The sequence below is a fragment of the Lipophrys pholis genome, assembly GCF_963383615.2.
Source record: "Lipophrys pholis genome assembly, chromosome: 21".
Taxonomy (NCBI): Eukaryota; Metazoa; Chordata; class Actinopteri; order Blenniiformes; family Blenniidae; genus Lipophrys; species Lipophrys pholis.
The window spans coordinates 1,363,879-1,385,080 of record NC_137649.1 but is presented as its reverse complement, the minus strand read 5'-3'; the positions used below and the strand labels follow the sequence as shown (position 1 = coordinate 1,385,080).

Genomic DNA, 21,202 nt, shown 5'->3' with positions numbered 1-21,202 from the left:
TTAATGAATAACGCCTCGTCATTATCTTGTTTTTTTTCTTGTTTTTCTGGAAAGACAAGACCCCACTGCAAATAAACGACTCACTCCTGCCCTCAGTTTGAACTCTATGCAGCTCATTAGCAATCCGCGTGCTGCCACAACACGCCGGCGCAGCAACTTTAAATAGACGTGTGATGAGCGCTTATATCCTGCAACACCAGGCCGGATAATTAAGCAGCACAGGAGAGTTTCCCGCAGAAAAAATGCTCCGTTGTTTTCATCCTCCTCATTCAAGAAGCAGAGAGGAGATAAAAGCTGCTGCGCTCTCTTCCCGGCCGTTACCCTGCTCTCTCATCTCAAACAGGCCGCTGAGAATTACACACACACACACACACACACACACACACACACACACACACACACACACACCGGTTTAAGAAGGAGCTAAGTGTTATTGTGGCTTTCCTCTCTACTTGCAGGCAGCAATTACAGCGAGAAATGCGACGTCTTCAGTTGGGGGATCATTCTCTGGGAGGTGATCACTCGCAGGAAGCCCTTTGATGAAATTGGTGGACCAGCTTTTCGCATTATGTGGGCCGTGCACAACGGTGAGTTGTGTGTGTGCGTGTGTGTGTGAGAGACCCTGGCAGCTCTTCCACAGTTTAATCCCCACCTTGAGACACATGGAGGAGAGCGTTGATGGAACATTAATATCATCTGGGGACACGTTTCCTATTTTTACCTCTCAGTCCGTCGGAGTCATTACAGACGACGGCAACAGGAGGCAGAAGATTTGGCCTGAATGTGCAGCATTTCTTTTCCTGGTCTCTTGTGATGTTAAAAGTTGTTCCTTCTCGCTGTGCTCAAGCAGTCACTACTTTTCTGTGTTACATTCAGGAACAAGACCTCCATTAATCAAGAATTTGCCGAAGCCCATTGAGAGTCTTATGACTCGCTGTTGGTCCAAAGATCCGTCTCAGCGGCCTTCGATGGAGGAGATAGTGAAGATCATGACTCATCTAATGAAGGTAATCGCACTGCAGGAGGCTGGATTAGGCACATCGGGCCTGTTTACACAGGAATAATCTGAAACACACTCTGTAGTTTTCCATTTTTTCGTGACAGTAAAGTTCCATGCACATGTGAAAATGTTTGACATTGATCGCCATACATGTGGGGACCCTGTAGTTTACACGTCTGCCCACTAGATGGTGTGTTTTTTGTCGTGCAACCACACACACGCAAAAAGGGAAACGCAGGATGTAAACCAATGAAGTGCCTGGTAGCTGCTGCTCTTCATCATATCGGCTGTTTGCGCCAATCACCATTTACACCGTAGAGACCAAAGCAGATGTTGAACGAAGTCTTGGGACTTGAATCACAGTTGTTATGTAAACAAACAGTGAACAACAAAAGTGAATTGTGTTCAGCATAATGACCTTAGTTGTTCAGCTTTAGAGAAAATTGTAGCACGTGCAACAAAGTGGAAGCAGTTTGACAACAGAGTGAGGGTGTGGTTTAAATGGACCTTGACTGACCTTCTCTTTGCCTGCAGTACTTCCCAGGATTTGATGAACCTCTGCAATATCCATACCAGTATTTAGATGAGGCACAAAGCAACTCTGCAACCAGTACAGGTAAAGCACTTATTTATAAACTTGAAACAAGACATGCAAATCAGAGGAGCATCTAGTTCTTCTAGTGACGGATTGCTGAAGCTGATTTGACAGTCCAGCACACAGGAATCACATTGGTAGTGATGATAATATAAACTCTTGAAAGAAGTACTGTTCACCACTGCTGAGTCTGAACACCCCTCATGTACTGTGTTTGGGGGAAATAACAGGTTCATATGTGGAATACACGGCCACCAGCACAAGCAACAAAAGTGACGCTAACATGGAGCACAGTGATTCACAAGGGAGCAACGACACTATCAAGATCACGCCTCAGTTTGCGCCTCATTTCAAACCAAAGGTAAAGTTAATTAAACATATTGTCTGAGTTCAGATAATGTTTCCAGCACTTTCTATGTAAAAGATGAGCCGTTAGCTTCTGATTGACTGTGTGGTGCAAGTTAAGCTCGATCGATTAAAAAATATTTACTAATTAATTGCACAATTTTCTGTAATTAATTACGATTAATCGCATTGTTCTACTGAAGACTGAAGCTTGTAATGGATATTTATTCAGGGAAAACCATTAAATTAATGTCGACTCAGCACACAGAGACTATATTTAAATTCAAAGACGATTTTTATAACCTCCTTTTAGCTTTGGGTGAAACTGTTTCTCTCAGAGATCAGCAAAATAATAAAAACATAAATTAATTAATAAACATCGAACATCAGTCTGGGTTATGTTAGAGTGCAGCTCCACCACTTTGGAAATATTAATATTTCTAGAAACAAAGTTGTAAACTTATTACATGAACAAAGTGACGATAATATGGTGTAATATCCACACGAGAGGGAGGGAGGGAGAGAGAGATTACTTCTGTGGTCGTTAATTCGGCTTTACAAAGTAAAACTAATAACTTTTACTTTCTCAATCAGCCGTCAGGAAACTTTTTAAAGTAAAACTTTCTGCTTTAACATTATTCAACTCGGTAGTAAGCTGTTCTGGAGTCACAGTGCTGCAGCCAGAGACGCTGCTCGTGCTGCTGCTCTGGTAAGGGAGTTAAAAAACACAACGAAAGGAAACAAAACTGCGTTAATTACACAAAAAACAGTTTAGCGAGTTAAACTTTTCAAATCAATTAATTAAATTAATGTGTTCTTTTTGAGTGCACTTATATATATATATATTTCCAGCAGCTATTTCCTGTTGCTGCAGCTCCTAAAACTCTGAAAACATCGATATTTATACCAATATGATATGTAATGCACATTGGTACAAAGTGATTGAAATCAGTGATGGATCAATCAAAGCATCCGTTTCAGTCTGTCTTCTTCCTGCTGCTGTTCCAGGGAGACCCACTGAGAACGCTGCCTCTGTCCAGAGGGGGCAGTGTTGAGAGCCTGCCAGCACGGACACAGTGCCTGGCCTCGTCCGACAGCAAACGAATGAGTGCCGACCTTTCCGATTTGGAGCCCAAGATGCCGTTCGCTCCGACAGGTAACGGCAGAGCAGAGCTGCTCAAAGCAGCAGGCAGACTTAATCGTTGGGATGAGTCCTTTAGAAAGTCCAGTATTGTATTTTATTTTGTTTAATTTTATATATTTATATATTTATTTTTACCCTGGACCTTGGTTCCTCTGCGATCCAGACGTCCCTGAGCACTGACGGGAAGAACCATCTCTCCTCCTACAGAACACAGCAGAGCCTCTGAGCGCCCTAGTTTTAGTTCCCCTTCACATTAAAGTGTTTCACATTAAGATGAAGACAGTTTGTTTGAAGCGTCACCACCCTCCGTCCTCGCCTCGCCTTGTCAACATTATTTTATCCAAACGGCTGTGAATGTCTCCAGCTGCTGGCCGCCGGTTCGCAACCGCTCCTGGGATGGAAACCAGGGAGAGGGTGCATGTTCTGTTGTCTGCATGTGTGTGGCCCCACAGTGCGGCCCCCCCCCCCAACCCCTGCCACCCCCTCCTGTCCTGTCTCAGTCCGCATGCTTGTTTTCGTGTCTGCAGCTGTATGTGTGTGTATGTGTGTTTTCGCAGCACGCCCCCCGTATAGACGAGGCCACCGTAAAACGGCATCTTTTGGAACCATTCTGGATGTCCCCAAGATCGTCGTCACAGGTATCAGCGGCCCCTGGGCGTCCTGGTCACCGGGTGGAGGTGGTTTGGCGTGAGCCCGTGGCTTCCTGTCCTCTGGCATGGCTGCGCTCTGCTGCGTGTCGCGACATTGTCATAATATCCTCAAACTCTGATTGGTCTGTGTGTCTGCCGGTATTAAAGGAACAAGGACTATGAAGACTCAAACATGATGTAGATGCATCTTAAAAGACGAGATTCTCATAAACAAACCTGCAGTTTGTTCACATTCAGACAGAAACCTTGTTAGAATTCTTGTTCACAGCAACAAACCAAAATCTAGTGTCTCAACATCAGAAGCTTTATTACATCAGGAAAAACAAAATCAATTCCTCTTTATTTCTTCTTCATCCCTTCTGTCACTGGACTCTGTTCAACCCTGTTGACACAGTGGACCAGTGGAACGTCCTGTTGACACAGTGGACCAGTGGAACGTCCTGTTGACACAGTGGACCAGTGGAACGTCCTGTTGACACAGTGGACCAGTGGAACATTCTTTTGAAACAGTGGACCAGTGGAACGTCCTGTTGACACAGTGGACTGGTGGAACGTCCTGTTGACCAGTGGAACGTCCTGTTGACACAGTGGACCAGTGGAACATCTTGTGGACCAGTGGAACGTCCTGTTGACACAGTGGACCAGTGGAACGTCCTGTTGACACAGTGGACCGGTGGAACGTCCTGTTGACACAGTGGACCGGTGGAACGTCCTGTTGACACAGTGGACCAGTGGAACATCCTGTTGACACGGTGGACCAGTGGAACGTCCTGTTGACACAGTGGACCAGTGGAACGTCCTGTTGACACGGTGGACCAGTGGAACGTCCTGTTGACACAGTGGACCAGTGGAATATTCTTTTGACACAGTGGACCAGTGGAACGTCCTGTTGACACGGTGGACCAGTGGAACGTCCTGTTGCTAACTGAAACCAGCATTTCCATGCAGAAGTGAGCAGGGAGGACTCTGTCCTCCTGGTGGATGATGCAGGGACTCAGAAGGGACTTTGAACCTCCATTCTGACACGCTCCTCATCCTGAGCCCAGTTTAACCCGCTGAAGGTTCTGCTTCTGGAGAACTGATCCTCTGACTGCAGCCTCAGTCCAGTAACTGAGCCTCCTCCAGTTCTCTCTTTGAAAAGCTACTTATTCCATCAAACACTTTGTCCTTCCAGTCAACAGGATCCTTGTGGAGGATCTGCAAGTGTCTTCTGGACCGTGAGTAGAGTGGTCCGAACACCTTGAACTCAGAGTCTCTCCACTTGTTCCAGGACTTCACATCAGCTGCAGGTGGAAACCAGCAGTGGAGTCTGCCAGCGACCTGCTCGTGTTTACTGTTCTCCACCTGGGAGTCCAGCAGCAGCTGACTGGACAGTAGATAAGATGACGGTCAGTCCCAGGATCTCCCTCAAAGGAAGCAGACATCCTGTCAGATCAGATTTTACTCAGGATTGGAACTGAAAACAGTCATTTTACGACCTATTGTCTCCTCATCATTGTCACGTTTGGTGTTCAGAGTCTTCATAGTCGTGTTCCTGAAACAAAACGGGCTGGAATGCTCCGTTCATGAAGCGACACACAACAGAGTGGCTCCATGTCTGTTTTCTGTGATTCTTGGTTGGCTGGAGCAGAACATGAGTTCATACTTTCTCATCTGGTCTCACTGTCTCCAGGCCCTCGGTTCACCCAGATGCAGCTCAGGTGACACAGATGAGAAAGTTTCCCAAACTCGTGCTTCTGCCCCTCCTGTCCTCCGTCACCTCCCAGCTTGGCTGCAGCAGTTCTCTGCCCTTCATGCTTAGAGGATGTTGAGAACGCATGTCTAATGTCCTTCCTTTCTCTTTCTGTCTTTACGTCCATTAACTCCTTTAGATCTTCCTCACATTGAGGGTCAAAGCTGTGATTACAAAAGAGATCCTGATGAACAAAGTGGGAACTGCTCAGGATGAGAGACAATCTGTGGGACGTGAATGAGAGGCTTTAGTGACTCAGGGACTTTAGTACAGGAGACCTGGACACACTGATTCTCCTGATGGAGCTCATGTAGCAGCAACTTTAAGGAAAAGCCTCAATATTTTCAGTTTGTTTTGCATTTGATCTCCATTCTGACCATGTCGGCAGGAACTAAAAGTATGATGGTGTAACTGCATGAGATTACACATGGATATTAATGATTGGAGGATTTTCATTCCTTTCCATCCACATGCTAATCAAAATAAGATGTTCTGGACGTTTGCAAATAGACTCAAGTTAAAAATGGAAATCTATTGATATACTATAGAAATGTATTTTTTTGACATAAGATAAAAACCAAACCCGCCGTCGTTTAACTAAACTGGTGATTATGGTGTGTGTGTGTGGGGGGGGGGGGGGTTACGGAGTGAAACCATCACTGCAGATCATGAAAACTTGTGAAAAGTAAAAAGTGATCCAAACACACATGACTTCATCTGCTATTTTTTTGTGAAGCGTCTTTAAACTGGAGGTGGAGAGTCACCAGTGAACTGATCAGACTGATTCCATCTTCATTGATCATCTGTTCACAGGAAAGTTCATTTAAACAAGACGTGTTCCAGGTTTCCTCCCAAGAGCACAGATGCTCAGTATTTTCTTTAAAGTGATCCCAACCCTCCAAATATATCAAATCTACTAATGTGATCGGTTTAAGAGTGATGAGATGACGTGAGAACAGACATTCAGATGTTTCTTTTCTTTGTTACGTCTCTCAGCTGGACCGGAGAACAGAATGTGCTCATTTACTGTCATTTAGAACATTTCTTATCACCACGTTTACTCGTTTCTATTCAGTCAGTTTCTCTTCTGAGATGTTTCTGTTGCATTGCTAGTTTTATCCTGTTGCTCATGGGAAGGGATGCTAATGCTAATAGCAGGTGCTGGGCACACAGGCTAATACTAATAGCAGGTGGTGTGGTCACAGGCTAATGCTTATAGCAGGTACTGTGGTCACAGGCTAATGCTAATAGCAGGTACTGTGGTAACAGGCTAATGCTTATAGCAGGTACTGTGGTCACAGGCTAATGCTAATAGCAGGTACTGTGGTCACAGGCTAATGCTTATAGCAGGTACTGTGGTCACAGGCTAATGCTAATAGCAGGTACTGTGGTCATAGGCTAATGCTAATAGCAGGTACTGTGGTCACAGGCTAATGCTAATAGCAGGTACTGTGGTCACAGGCTAATGCTATTGTTGCTTAAAGCAGGACACGTTTCTGCTCGCTGGTTCCAGATTAAAGAGCATCTTCCTCCAGGAAAGTTTCTTTACTGTCATGTGACTTCAAGTCGAAAATAGTCCAACGGTCAGTCTTAGTTCAGATAGTTCACATCTTTTAAAAATGATCATTGAAACGATATATCATATATATCCAGCAAAGTGAGTTTTCTGTTTTTGTTTTTCATGATTGATCAGTAATGATCCAATAAATCCAAACGGAACAGAGTAGAAATACTTTAATAATCTCAGAGGGAAACGTCTCCGTTATGCTCAGTCTGACGTTTCCTTGAATAATAATTTCTTAAGAAGTGACGTGGATGTTTGGTGCTGAACATTTGTGTGTTTTTGTCTTTAGTCTTCTCTGTGTTTTTCTTGTGATTGTGGTTCTGTTAAACGTGGATAAAGGTGAAGCGTCAGTTTGGATGCATCAGCGTTCCAAGAAGGATCCGGTCCAGAGGGTCACGGTGTCGCTCAGGTTCAGTCCGTATGGTCCTCATTCTGCCCTTGGTTTGTCCACAGCCTCCTGTGACTCCCAGAGGCGTCGCTCGGTGCAGGACCTGCCGGGAATCTGCAGCGAGACGGGCCAGGTGAGACACTCACTACATTCTTCATCTCAAAACTCAAAAGCTGACAGACGAGCCGACAGCAGGAGCTTTGGAATTAAAAACAAAGCAGGTCAAACATAAAATCGATTAAGTTCTGATATTTGTTTCTGTTGAAGTGAGACATTTTTATATGTGTGACGTTGCATCTTCAGTGTAGAACCATAAAAAGGTCCACATCGTCCCGTAAAACAACCTTCCATGTGTTCAGTTCACATGAGAGTGAGTTTTTAGAGTAGAGCACAAGGTAAATTACATCAAACTGTTTCAGGCAGCAACAGAGACATTCTCACAGGTCAGATATTGATCTTCACAAATGTTTAAACTGGTGTAATAAGTGGCAGCCGCAGCGCCGACGTTCATCCACCTTTAGTTTCCCATCAGCTCTGAAGGGTGTATGTGTGTGTATGTGGCCCACATGTCCACTGCACGTCCATTAAAGCAAACGTCAACATACAGACACTGAAATGTCTCATAATTATTTGGGACATCCTGATCATACTTTTTTGCCCCCGATACCGATCCGACTTTTCAGAATTGAGTATCGGCCGATACCGATACTTTCCTGATCTAATACTTACATTACTATTGCAAAGATACTCAATAGTGTATTTTTGGCAGAAGCTTTGTTTACCTAGAAATTATTGTAAAACTCACTTATTGAATCAAAATTCTTCTCTTTCTCTTTAGTTGTTGTAAACTGAGGAACATCCACACGACGATAAAACGATCTTTGTCCTCCCTGTCCTTCTCCCAAACCTCCGTCCACACCTCACTATGAACACGGCTCAACACGAGGCTTCAGGCCATGTAGTACACATGCCAGGCCTTTAGGGGCGCTGTGACTCACCAAACACACAGAAGACAGACCACATAGAAATGTAGAAGTAGACTTCTGCACATAAACACATAAACTACTATATATAACTCTAGTTTTATAGGTCTATGGCCCCGCTCCGCCTGCTTCTAGCTTCTGCAGCTCCACCCGAGCTTCTAGTCCCTGATTGTTCTGGTTATTAGGTGACGTAGTGGTTATTAGGTGACGTAGTGGTTATTAGGTGACGTAGTGGTTATTAGGGGACGTTGTGGTTATTAGGGGACGTTGTGGTTATTAGGGGACGTTGTGGTTATTAGGGGACGTAGTGGTTATTAGGTGACGTTGTGGTTATTAGGTGACGTAGTGGTTATTAGGGGACGTAGTGGTTACTAGGTGACGTAGTGGTTATTAGGGGACGTTGTGGTTATTAGGGGACGTAGTGGTTATTAGGTGACGTTGTGGTTATTAGGGGACGTTGTGGTTACTAGGGGACGTAGTGGTTATTAGGTGACGTAGTGGTTATTAGGTGACGTTGTGGTTATTAGGTGACGTTGTGGTTATTAGGTGACGTAGTGGTTATTAGGGGACGTAGTGGTTATTAGGTGACGTTGTGGTTATTAGGGGACGTAGAGGTTATTAGGTGACGTAGTGGTTATTAGGGGACGTAGTGGTTATTAGGGGACGTAGTGGTTATTAGGGGACGTTGTGGTTATTAGGGGACGTTGTGGTTATTAGGGGACGTAGTGGTTATTAGGGGACGTTGACGTGGTTATTAGGTGACGTAGTGGTTATTAGAGGACGTAGTGGTTATTAGGGGACGTTGACGTTGTGGTTATTAGGGGAGGTAGTGGTTATTAGGGGACGTAGTGGTTATTAGGGGACGTTGTGGTTATTAGGTGACGTTGTGGTTATTAGGGGACGTTGTGGTTATTAGGTGACGTAGTGGTTATTAGGGGACGTAGTGGTTATTAGGTGACGTAGTGGTTATTAGGGGACGTTGACGTTGTGGTTATTAGGGGAGGTAGTGGTTATTAGGGGACGTAGTGGTTATTAGGTGACGTTGTGGTTATTAGGTGACGTGACGTAGTGGTTATTAGGTGACGTAGTGGTTATTAGGGGACGTTGTGGTTATAAGGGGACGTTGTGGTTATTAGGGGACGTAGTGGTTATTAGGTGACGTAGTGGTTATTAGGTGACGTTGTGGTTATTAGGTGACGTTGTGGTTATTAGGTGACGTTGTGGTTATTAGGGGACGTTGTGGTTATTAGGGGACGTAGTGGTTATTAGGGGACGTTGTGGTTATTAGGTGACGTAGTGGTTATTAGGGGACGTTGTGGTTATAAGGGGACGTTGTGGTTATTAGGGGACGTAGTGGTTATTAGGTGACGTAGTGGTTATTAGGTGACGTTGTGGTTATTAGGTGACGTTGTGGTTATTAGGGGACGTTGTGGTTATTAGGGGACGTAGTGGTTATTAGGGGACGTTGTGGTTATTAGGGGACGTTGACGTGGTTATTAGGTGACGTAGTGGTTATTAGGGGACGTAGTGGTTATTAGGGGACGTTGTGGTTATTAGGGGACGTTGTGGTTATTAGGGGAGGTAGTGGTTATTAGGGGACGTAGTGGTTATTAGGGGACGTAGTGGTTATTAGGGGATGTTGACGTGGTTATTAAGGGACGTTGTGGTTATTAGGTGACGTAGTGGTTATTAGGGGACGTAGTGGTTATTAGGTGACGTAGTGGTTATTAGGGGACGTTGACGTTGTGGTTATTAGGGGAGGTAGTGGTTATTAGGGGACGTAGTGGTTATTAGGTGACGTTGTGGTTATTAGGTGACGTTGTGGTTATTAGGGGACGTAGTGGTTATTAGGGGACGTAGTGGTTATTAGGTGACGTTGTGGTTATTAGGTGACGTTGTGGTTATAAGGGGACGTTGTGGTTATTAGGTGACGTAGTGGTTATTAGGTGACGTAGTGGTTATTAGGGGACGTTGTGGTTATAAGGGGACGTTGTGGTTATTAGGGGACGTAGTGGTTATTAGGTGACGTAGTGGTTATTAGGTGACGTTGTGGTTATTAGGTGACGTTGTGGTTATAAGGGGACGTTGTGGTTATTAGGTGACGTAGTGGTTATTAGGTGACGTAGTGGTTATTAGGGGACGTTGTGGTTATAAGGGGACGTTGTGGTTATTAGGGGACGTAGTGGTTATTAGGTGACGTAGTGGTTATTAGGTGACGTTGTGGTTATTAGGTGACGTTGTGGTTATTAGGTGACGTTGTGGTTATTAGGGGACGTTGTGGTTATTAGGGGACGTAGTGGTTATTAGGGGACGTTGTGGTTATTAGGTGACGTAGTGGTTATTAGGGGACGTTGTGGTTATAAGGGGACGTTGTGGTTATTAGGGGACGTAGTGGTTATTAGGTGACGTAGTGGTTATTAGGTGACGTTGTGGTTATTAGGTGACGTTGTGGTTATTAGGTGACGTTGTGGTTATTAGGGGACGTAGTGGTTATTAGGGGACGTAGTGGTTATTAGGGGACGTTGTGGTTATTAGGGGACGTTGACGTGGTTATTAGGTGACGTAGTGGTTATTAGGGGACGTAGTGGTTATTAGGGGACGTTGTGGTTATTAGGGGACGTTGTGGTTATTAGGGGAGGTAGTGGTTATTAGGGGACGTAGTGGTTATTAGGGGACGTAGTGGTTATTAGGGGATGTTGACGTGGTTATTAAGGGACGTTGTGGTTATTAGGTGACGTAGTGGTTATTAGGGGACGTAGTGGTTATTAGGTGACGTAGTGGTTATTAGGGGACGTTGACGTTGTGGTTATTAGGGGAGGTAGTGGTTATTAGGGGACGTAGTGGTTATTAGGTGACGTTGTGGTTATTAGGTGACGTTGTGGTTATTAGGGGAGGTAGTGGTTATTAGGGGACGTAGTGGTTATTAGGTGACGTTGTGGTTATTAGGTGACGTTGTGGTTATAAGGGGACGTTGTGGTTATTAGGTGACGTAGTGGTTATTAGGTGACGTAGTGGTTATTAGGGGACGTTGTGGTTATAAGGGGACGTTGTGGTTATTAGGGGACGTAGTGGTTATTAGGTGACGTAGTGGTTATTAGGTGACGTTGTGGTTATTAGGTGACGTTGTGGTTATTAGGTGACGTTGTGGTTATTAGGGGACGTTGTGGTTATTAGGGGACGTAGTGGTTATTAGGGGACGTTGTGGTTATTAGGTGACGTAGTGGTTATTAGGGGACGTTGTGGTTATAAGGGGACGTTGTGGTTATTAGGGGACGTAGTGGTTATTAGGTGACGTAGTGGTTATTAGGGGACGTTGTGGTTATTAGGGGACGTTGTGGTTATTAGGGGACGTAGTGGTTATTAGGGGACGTTGTGGTTATAAGGGGACGTTGTGGTTATTAGGGGACGTTGTGGTTATAAGGGGACGTTGTGGTTATTAGGTGACGTAGTGGTTATTAGGTGACGTAGTGGTTATTAGGGGACGTTGTGGTTATAAGGGGACGTTGTGGTTATTAGGGGACGTAGTGGTTATTAGGTGACGTAGTGGTTATTAGGTGACGTTGTGGTTATTAGGTGACGTTGTGGTTATTAGGGGACGTTGTGGTTATTAGGGGACGTAGTGGTTATTAGGGGACGTTGTGGTTATTAGGTGACGTAGTGGTTATTAGGGGACGTTGTGGTTATTAGGGGACGTTGTGGTTATTAGGGGACGTAGTGGTTATTAGGTGACGTAGTGGTTATTAGGTGACGTTGTGGTTATTAGGTGACGTTGTGGTTATTAGGTGACGTTGTGGTTATTAGGGGACGTTGTGGTTATTAGGGGACGTAGTGGTTATTAGGGGACGTTGTGGTTATTAGGGGACGTTGACGTGGTTATTAGGTGACGTAGTGGTTATTAGGGGACGTAGTGGTTATTAGGGGACGTTGTGGTTATTAGGGGACGTTGTGGTTATTAGGGGAGGTAGTGGTTATTAGGGGACGTAGTGGTTATTAGGGGACGTAGTGGTTATTAGGGGATGTTGACGTGGTTATTAAGGGACGTTGTGGACCGCGTTCTTTTTTATTTTTTTTAGATCAGCGGGGCGATCAGCTGGATTTGCCGATTCCTGATCACTCACAAATCACCAATATCGGCCTTGATCCGATATCTACCGATCGGATCGGGACGTCCCTAATATTTATCGTTCCCCATCTTGTTGCTGGATCGTACACAGACAGCCATAACATTATGACCACCTGTCTCATGGTGTCCAGGTCTTCTTATTCTCCTCATGTTAACCAAAGTGCTGCACTGTGTGATCTGACAACTTTCACATAGCTCATATTTCCATGCATGGATGAACAATCTTTTCCGTCCTTTGACTGCTGCAGGGTGGAAACACTGAAAGAGCTGCAGGTCTGAAAAGCTCTGAGCCAGTCCACCTTTCAGCAGTCCATATTGAACCTGCTCAGATCGTCACGCCTATTCCCCTGCTGCAGACTGTTCAGGTCAGAGGACGATGTGTCCAGTGAACCAGAGGGGCTGATGGTCACACATGTGAGCCTGACTCTCTTTGCCTCCATCATGGTTTTTCTTCATGTCGTCCTCCTCCTGTCGTCTGCCGGGTTACAAGTCACTGGGCTTCCTAGAATGTGTGAGGAGTAGAAGCAGAAGCTCTCTTTGTTTCAGCAGCACTGAATAATGATCCTTCATCAACCTGCAGGCTTTTATTTTCATTTAACCAAACACAACCCGTGTAAGTACGCCTCACCAAGATGAGGCTCCACAGACCTTTACAATCCTAAAATAATTCATTTAGAAATCAGTTTTCTGTAATTTCAGATCAGGCGTGAAGATGATTGAACTCAAAGTGACTAAATCCTCTTTTTTTAATGAAAGCTTGATGGCGAGCTGATAGTCAGATGAACTCCAGCTGAACCCCGGGGGGGGGTTACAGCTCTCATCTGGAGTCGTGAGGATTGACTGATGCTCTTTAAAGCACGTCCTCCTCCTCAGGGAGACGGTGTTACAGAATGTGACGTTTGATGAAGATGAAGACACTCTTCCTCCTCCTCCTCCCCTCTGGCTCAGGGTATTCCTGCTGCTTCTCAAACATTTGTCTGTTTGTTTCCCTGGAAAATCTACAAGTCAGGAGTTCATGTGGAGTTTCCCACTAAGACTTTGTAGACTGCAGCCCTCCAGAGACTCCACATGTTTCACTCTTCTTCTGCTCCAACAGTCTCACACTTAGATTATAATGAGTTCTGTCAATGTTCAGGAAGTATCTTCTTCTTTTCCTCGTTTTATAGAATAGTTACCACCAGTCCAACGTTGGTGTTCTACCAACCAGTGAACCAAGAAGATTGATGTTGTTATACCTGTAATATGCAGACTGCTCTGCTAGATTTAACTTCAATTGTTTACTTAGTTTTTCTCGAATGTGGCTGTTCCACGAGCTCCTACTGATCCTCGTTCATTCTCCATTACAATACAGTACCACCACTGCATGGTGCCGTCAGAGCTGTTCCCTGATATAATGAGCATGCTTTGGATATCAGCTCAAATAATGAATTAGATAGTATATATTTTTAAATAGTAATTATTAATATTCCAAAATGTGGATCGTTACGATCATGCTTCACTGTCCGGTGTTTTGGTGTCACTGGTGCCCCTGTTAACTGGTGACTTCTGCCACCAGCCTTTTGCAGCAGCTGATGTTAAAATAAGACAAATAAATGCTATGATACTTCAAACTTTAATGGAAATGTGGTTAAACGATGATCGCCAGGACAGCTACGGATTTAGTTTCTGGTTCTTAACATCTGCTGTGACGAGGGCACGCTGGAGGAAGCCGTTGATCCAAAACACCAGACAAAAAACGTCTGCACATTGCCGCTGCTCCACGGGGTATATTTTTGTGCATTTCTCTCTGCTTGTTAGCGTTTTTGTTGTGATCGCGTTTTAAAAATGACGGCGTGAATTAGCCTCCTTCTGACTCATCTGTGTGGTGACGCGGCAGCCAATCCGCGGCCTGCCCTCTGCTGACATCACATTGTCTACTGTCCTGAGCGCACCTGGAACCTCGGCTGCCCAGGTACCACCAAAGTACCTGGTAGCGTAAAAGCGTCAATAGTGAGTAGAGTCGCGTAAGGTTGAGGGGTAATTAGTGGAAAAGCACCAATAGGATCATGTATTTTTTAATTTCCTCCTTGTAAAGTTGGTGCTTCTGGTTAAACAATAATATCAGGTAGAAGTACAGATGTGTTATTTTGAATGAGTTCCCAGTTGAACGTGAGAGGAGTAACAGTCTGCTGTGTGGTTCACAGGGGAGCAGGAACAGCAGCCGGTCCTCCAGTCCCAGTGTGAGGATGATGCCCCCCGACAAGACGAGCAGCAGGGGCTACTTCTCCCCGGACGACCCCTCAGGTAGAAGGCCGGGGCCGAGAGCACGGCTCATCTGAACTCTGACTTCCTGTTGAGGATTTACTGACGTCTTTCCTGGTCAAATACCTGGAATGAAAAGATTCAAAAGTGGAAAAACTGCTTCTCTTTCTTCAGATACCAATGGCTCCGACAACTCCATCCCCATGGCGTATCTCACCCTGGATCACCAGCTGCAGGTACATGTGAGCGTCAGGTAGCAGCTGGAGCAGCTGGAGCAGCTTCACGTCTTCCAGGAGCTTTCAAACTGAATGTGAGTCGCTGTGTGTCTGCAGCCCCTCGCCCCCTGTCCCAACTCCAAAGAGTCCATGGCCGTGTTCGAGCAGCACTGCAAGATGGCGCAGGAGTACCTGAAGGTGCAAACCGAGATCGCCCTGCTGATTCAGAGAAAGTAAGTCCACCGGCCAACCAGCCGAAACAGAGGCGTGTGTTTGGTGACCGCAGATATTCTGTGTTTGTCCTGTGACGGACTGTCAAGGGGACAAAATGTCCTGTTTCAAAATGTTCCCTTTAAAGTTCTCCTGTCCTCCAGATGTTCTCCTCCTCCTCCTGTTCACCTCTTCCTCCTCCTGTCCTCCTCCTCCTCCTCCTCCTCCTCCTCCTCCTCCTCCTCCTCCTCCTCCTGTTCACCTCCTCCTCCTCCTCCTCCTGTTCTCCTCCTCCTCCTCCTCCTCCTGTTCTCCTTCTCCTCCTGTTCTCCTCCTCCTCCTCCTCCTCCTGTTCTCCGCCTCCTCCTCCTCCTCCTCCGCCTTCCTCCTGGTCTCCTCCTCCTCCTCCTCCTCCTGTTCTCCTCCTCCTCCTGGTCGCTCCAGAAACCTTCAGTATTCTAAGTTTCTAGCTCCTCCTTGATTTTCCTCATTTGAATATTGGATCATAGGAGCTGCATTCAGAATCTGCTGTGTCTGTGTGAGCTGGACTGGCTCCGCCCACACATGCCCATCTTGGGAAGAGGAGGAAGTACTTCCTCTCGTGGTGCCATGTGCCAGAGCAGAGCTGTCTAATTGTGGGAGGAGTCAAAGGGAGGGCCTACCTTGATGGGGATTGGCTAAACCCCCGATGACACTATATAGGGTTTGATTTCTGATTGGCTGCTTGGAGCAACACACTTTTTAAAAGCTGAAACAAGCCAGAGAGAGAGAGGACAGACTGTCTTCATTCCAGGTATGGGGATGCAGATTACTGTTGGAAAACCTTTAGAAAGTGACTTTTGCATGATATGACCCTTTAAATCTGCTGAATCAGGTTGAATCTTTGAGTAGGAAGATATCATATCAACTTAAGAAGGAAAAACATTGAGAACAAAGTGAAAGGTTGAAGATGTGACGGTGCAGTGAAATCAGGTGAATCCTGGAGGCAGGTGGAGGCACCAAGAAGACGAATGAAAGAGAAGCGTCTCAATGAAGAACCTGGAGAACAAAACATTAACTTAATATTCTTCTTTCTTCATGATGTTTAGTCCTTCAGCTCTTTGACTCGTCTGTATTTTAAGAGCTGAACTGAGGATCCAGACGTTGACTGACCTCTGTCCCGTCTGCTCACTGTGCAGGAAGGAGCTGATCGCAGAGCTGGACCAAGACGAGAAGGACCAGCAGAACACGTCCCGTCTGGTGCAAGAGCACAAGAAGCTGCTGGAGGAGAACAAGAGTCTGTCCACGTACTACCAGAAGTGCAAAAAGCAGCTGGAGCTCATCCGGGTGCAGCAACAGAAGAGGCAGGGCACGTCGTGATGGAGCGCTCCCGGACCTCCGGCGCCGCCGCCGCCGCTGCCCGGCTCCAGCTCTGTTCCCAGACCTGCACTGGATTGTCCCTGCATGTCGCACTGTCCATCGGCGGGAAGACGTCTGTCCTCTTGTACATACAGTTTGCACATCCTCATGGCGTCTCCTGTGACCACAGACCAAACAATCACTGCTCCCCCAGGACGGTCCGGCTGCCCCCCCATCACGGCCATCGAGCCGCCCGGTGCAGCGTCCGCACTGCTCAGAATGTGAACGCCGTGCCGTTAAGAAGCATTAAGGATCCGTGTCAAAAGCCTGTTATGCAAAACCTTCGACCCTCCTCGAAATCGAGTATTTATCTGTAGTACCCCCCCCCCACACACACACACAGGAAGAGCTGGCGGTCTCTAAAGACACTCAACAAGCTTCCAGAGGACGGAGCTGTGGACTCCCCCTTTTACCTGACTTCAGTATTTCTTTGCGTGTCGATGTTTTTTCTATCGGTTAGATGACTTTGTACGAAAGCTCTGGTGACGTGTTGGATCTGAACTGGACAGAATGAGGGGGCTGCCCCCCCGAGAGAACCAGGAGCCCCCCCCCCCCCAGAGAACCAGGAGGCTGCCCCCCCCCACCCGAGAGAATCAGGAGGCCGCCCCCCCCCCCCCCCCCCACCCGAGAGAACCAGGAGGCTGCCCCCCCCCCACCCCCACCCGAGAGAATCAGGAGGCTGCACCCCCCCGACACGCGGTGGCTAGTTTGTTTTAGTTCACATGTTGCCTTAGGAGTTGCCTGCATTTTAAGTGCTTGTTTTCTGTGACATTAGTGGGATAAAAGCTAAAACAGACTATTTTTAATGTTGTGAAGAAGAATGAAGTGGGAGAAGAGAAGGACGTGTGATAAGCTGACGGTGTAAATGTTCCCCACCAGCTTGGCCACCAGAGGAGAACTTGTTCTCTAACTTTTATTTTTTCATGTCCTGTCAAGTATATTTGCACAATCACTTTTGTTCCATCGGATCATGAAAACCATTTAATTCTGGTTTTAGACTCAAGCAGTCCCCCCCCCCCCCAGGATTGTTTCCCACACATGGAAATGTTTTCTAAGTTATTAGGACGTCAATAAGGCATTATGAAATAAACTGACTGGTGAAAGTGTGTGTGTGTGGTAGTGACACGTTTATTTGTCTTTAATACACGTTCACCAGAGGAGGACGAGTCACTGAGGACATTAGTCAAGACAAGATGGGACTTGATGGGGAAAGTCAGTCGTCACATCAGCTCAACGTTGTACCAATACTTGGAGACAGACAGGAGAGTTGTAGACCAGAGAACAGACTATGTATATATAAAGACATATCTAGATAAATATATATGTATGGAAATACAAGGGGGAAATGCTCAGTAGTATTAAGTCACAAGTTACTTTAAGAAGTCAGAAATTAACTGGAAATTAGTGACTAGTTACTTTGGGCAATAAACCAGTTAGTCAACATTTTACAATAACAATTTATCCAAAGTCCAGCTTTGCAAATGACAGAAGAGGGAATCTAATTGTGCAAATATACATTTTAATCCAGACTACAGAATGAAAATGAGATTAACGTCAGGAGGACGTCAGTGCAGCAGGTGATAGATGGACCAACTGGCAGCGCAGTGTTTAGAATAGAGTCACAATCCAGTTTGAACTGGAGAGAAACAGCAAGTTGAACCAATAGAAACAAGGACCAGGCATCAAGAATGATATGAGTCAAAATACCAGAATCTACAGATACAACTTCCTTTCCAAAATAAAAAGTCAGAATGTTGACGGGCAGTTTGAAGATCCAACTCAACAGGTTGAAGGAAAAGAAAAGTAGAACTGACGATCATGTGACCTGCAATCAACACAGGCAAGTTTGGATTGAGAATAAAGTCTTAATGAGGAATTAAGTTCTAATTGTATAAAAAAAGTTACATTTCCAAATAAAGTACAGCCATTAAAATAAATCCTTTTAGATAAATAGTAAAAGTGAGTTGAAGCAAGGCTGGTATATAATAAGGTCCTGCATTGAGCCAATAGGTCAATGAAATGTGGCGGAGCTGACTGGACACAGCTGCGTCCTCACTGGAGGACATTCAGAGTTTAGTCCAGTTTGATCTCTGGTCTTTTTTCAAACAGCTCATGTTCAAATCCTCCGTGCTGATTCGTCTCCTGGGCACGAGTCCAACTACAGTCACATCATCAGCATATTGTATGATCCGAGCTCCCTGAGGCTGCTTTACATTGGGTTTTCCAGTAGAAATGGTCAAATGGTCTTCAAACGTCTGTTTCTGTGAAACCATGAAAACTAAACGATTTATAAAATGTGCAGGTTTGCACATGAGCACTACGGTCTGCACACGTCTGTGTAGATGAACAACCAACACAACGACGGATCCCAGATTCATGATTTAGACTTTAACAGCCCTTCTCCAACAAAGCAAATCATTTCTTTACTCCGTCATCATCATCAGGTACTGAGGGACCTGGACCATGAAGGAGGAGCTGACAGCTTTACCTCGGCATGATATCTGCACACCAGCAGACAGACGAGTGGACTGATGTCCAAACTGCAGCGTTTTCAGCATTTCTATGTGATTAAGACATGGGGGTGTGGACGTGAAGCTTGGTGAAATATAAAACAAAGCTGTTTCCAGTCGTTTGTTCTCAAGTTAACAGCTGATGACTGAAGGTCGGTTCACCTGGACAGACGAGCTCCAACACAGGACATCTCATTCATATCCACAGGACATCCCAGCCATGATAAAGCCTGTGGGAGGAAACCCCCTGGATGCACATGGAGAACATGCAGACTCCACGCAGAAAGGCCCACTGGCCTGGAATGAAACCAGGACATTACAACTGGTTAGGGCTTGAACAGTTTTGTCTGACAGCAGATGAACTTCAACCTGCTTTGACTTGGAAAACATCCATGAGGAAACATTTTCAGGTTATTCCTGAATAAATAAAAGGCAGTGCAGTTGTTTGAGTGACTCTTCCTGCAGTCCGAGCCAAATCATCTGGCCTGAGGCCAGTGTCCTGTCTCCTGTGTCCTGTGTCCTGTGTCCTGTCTCCTGTCTCCTGTCTCCTGTCTCCTGTCTCCTGTCTCCTGTGTCCTGTGTCCTGTGTCCTGTGTCCTGTGTCCTGTGTCCTACAGGACATTTGCCAGAGTTTCATCCTGTTACTGAGGCGAAGGGGGACGATGAAGAGGAGGCGTGTTGTCTCCCAGAGGGACGCTTCATGTTTACAGCATCAGTGTGTTGGGGACGGGAAGGTTGTGTGCTTGGAAACAAGATGAATATTACTTCTTCAAGAAGGAGAATATTTGAATACACACACTGAACAGATGTGACATGCAGCTTCTTCTGTTTGGGTTTTCTACCCTCCACTGCTCTGTCACTGCTGCCAGCATGAGAGAGAGACTGGAAGGACAAAGTCTTGTATGATGTGACAAAATAAGGACATTTCATTAAGCCAGCGCAGAATCATTGATTCATTATTGAACCACATGTATGTGTAACGTTCTAATCATTAAAGCTCCACGGAACCCTGTCATAGAAAAAAGCCCATTTTACCATCATTCTCATAAAACTTCATGGTTCCCAGCAAGAGTCTCCATGAAGCTGTTGGTGGAGGAGGAAGAATACAATGAAGAGAAGTCTGGGAGATATAGAGCAGAGTTTAAACCTCTTTTAGCTCAGGACCCAACAAACCTTCATTTTAAGATTAATCTGGAATCTCTTCATGATGATCTGGAGCTGGAGTCCTCAACCTGCAGCTCTTTAGTTCCTCTGCATCGGCTCTCTGAAGCTTCCTGGATGTTTTACCGAGAAATACTTTCATATTATATATACTTGGCTTATTTTCATCAAGACTCTGAGCTAAAATGGTCACAAATGCTACAAACTGCTAAAATTGCTATAAAACCAGGACAACTAAGCGTGAGGAGGAGGATTGGCTCAAAGAAAAGAAAGTTGCCAAAATGTTTGAAAATGTAAAGAATAGAGCAAAAACAGGTCAAACTGTTAAAGTAGCTGAAACAGCTAAATCGATTCTAAATTGTAATCATGATCTTTCAGGATTTAATGTGTTTTGTTCCTCCAGAAGAATTCTATTTGGTGGAAAGAGATCAAAATGTCTGTTTCCATGGGAAAGCTTATTGCAGACCTGGGATCTGGATGAATGAATGAATGAATGAATGAATGAATGAATGAATGAATGAATGAATGAATGAATGAATGAATGAATGAATGAATCCACACCTCTGAAGGATGGATGATGAGGAAAATGTTAAAGAAGTAACAGGCGTGAATCAGAACATAAAGTTTGTGTAACTTTAGGACCTGGCGTCCACATATGTGGACTTCACATTTTCAGTTGTCCAGACCACACTACTACATTTTGCTGTCCAAGGGCCTGGTGTCCACTTATGGGGACATTATACTACCACTTAGTGGTGGAAGAAGAGTATAACACATGACAGGTTAGATTGAAGACGGCTGAGGACACAGTTAGAAGTTCAGTCGACCACTCCCAATCCAAACACCAACCAAGTCAAAAATTCAATCAACTTTCAGGGCTGATTCTTGTTCAGATTTATATTTAAGTGTTTAATATTCGTTATTGAAGTAAAATTTTACAACA

General features: G+C 45.3%; 1 protein-coding gene across 3 annotated transcripts in view; it reads left to right on the top strand.

Moving 5' to 3' along the window:
* map3k7 (mitogen-activated protein kinase kinase kinase 7) overlaps nucleotides 1-17,677 on the top strand; it is a 31,784-nt gene extending 14,107 nt beyond the window's left edge. Inside the window, exons 8-18 of one of the 3 annotated variants that reach the window (XM_080490107.1) lie at nucleotides 459-587; nucleotides 877-1,007; nucleotides 1,535-1,616; nucleotides 1,826-1,956; nucleotides 2,949-3,096; nucleotides 3,642-3,722; nucleotides 7,484-7,551; nucleotides 14,708-14,807; nucleotides 14,940-15,001; nucleotides 15,098-15,213; nucleotides 16,369-17,677. In XM_080490107.1, the coding sequence (XP_080346233.1) occupies nucleotides 459-587; nucleotides 877-1,007; nucleotides 1,535-1,616; nucleotides 1,826-1,956; nucleotides 2,949-3,096; nucleotides 3,642-3,722; nucleotides 7,484-7,551; nucleotides 14,708-14,807; nucleotides 14,940-15,001; nucleotides 15,098-15,213; nucleotides 16,369-16,549 (1,229 nt within the window). In that variant the 3' untranslated portion in view covers nucleotides 16,550-17,677. The remainder of the gene's footprint in view (nucleotides 1-458; nucleotides 588-876; nucleotides 1,008-1,534; nucleotides 1,617-1,825; nucleotides 1,957-2,948; nucleotides 3,097-3,641; nucleotides 3,723-7,483; nucleotides 7,552-14,707; nucleotides 14,808-14,939; nucleotides 15,002-15,097; nucleotides 15,214-16,368) is intronic. The other 2 variants (XM_080490106.1, XM_080490108.1) reach the window with 2 other exon arrangements.
* Nucleotides 17,678-21,202: the final 3,525 nt, after the last annotated feature.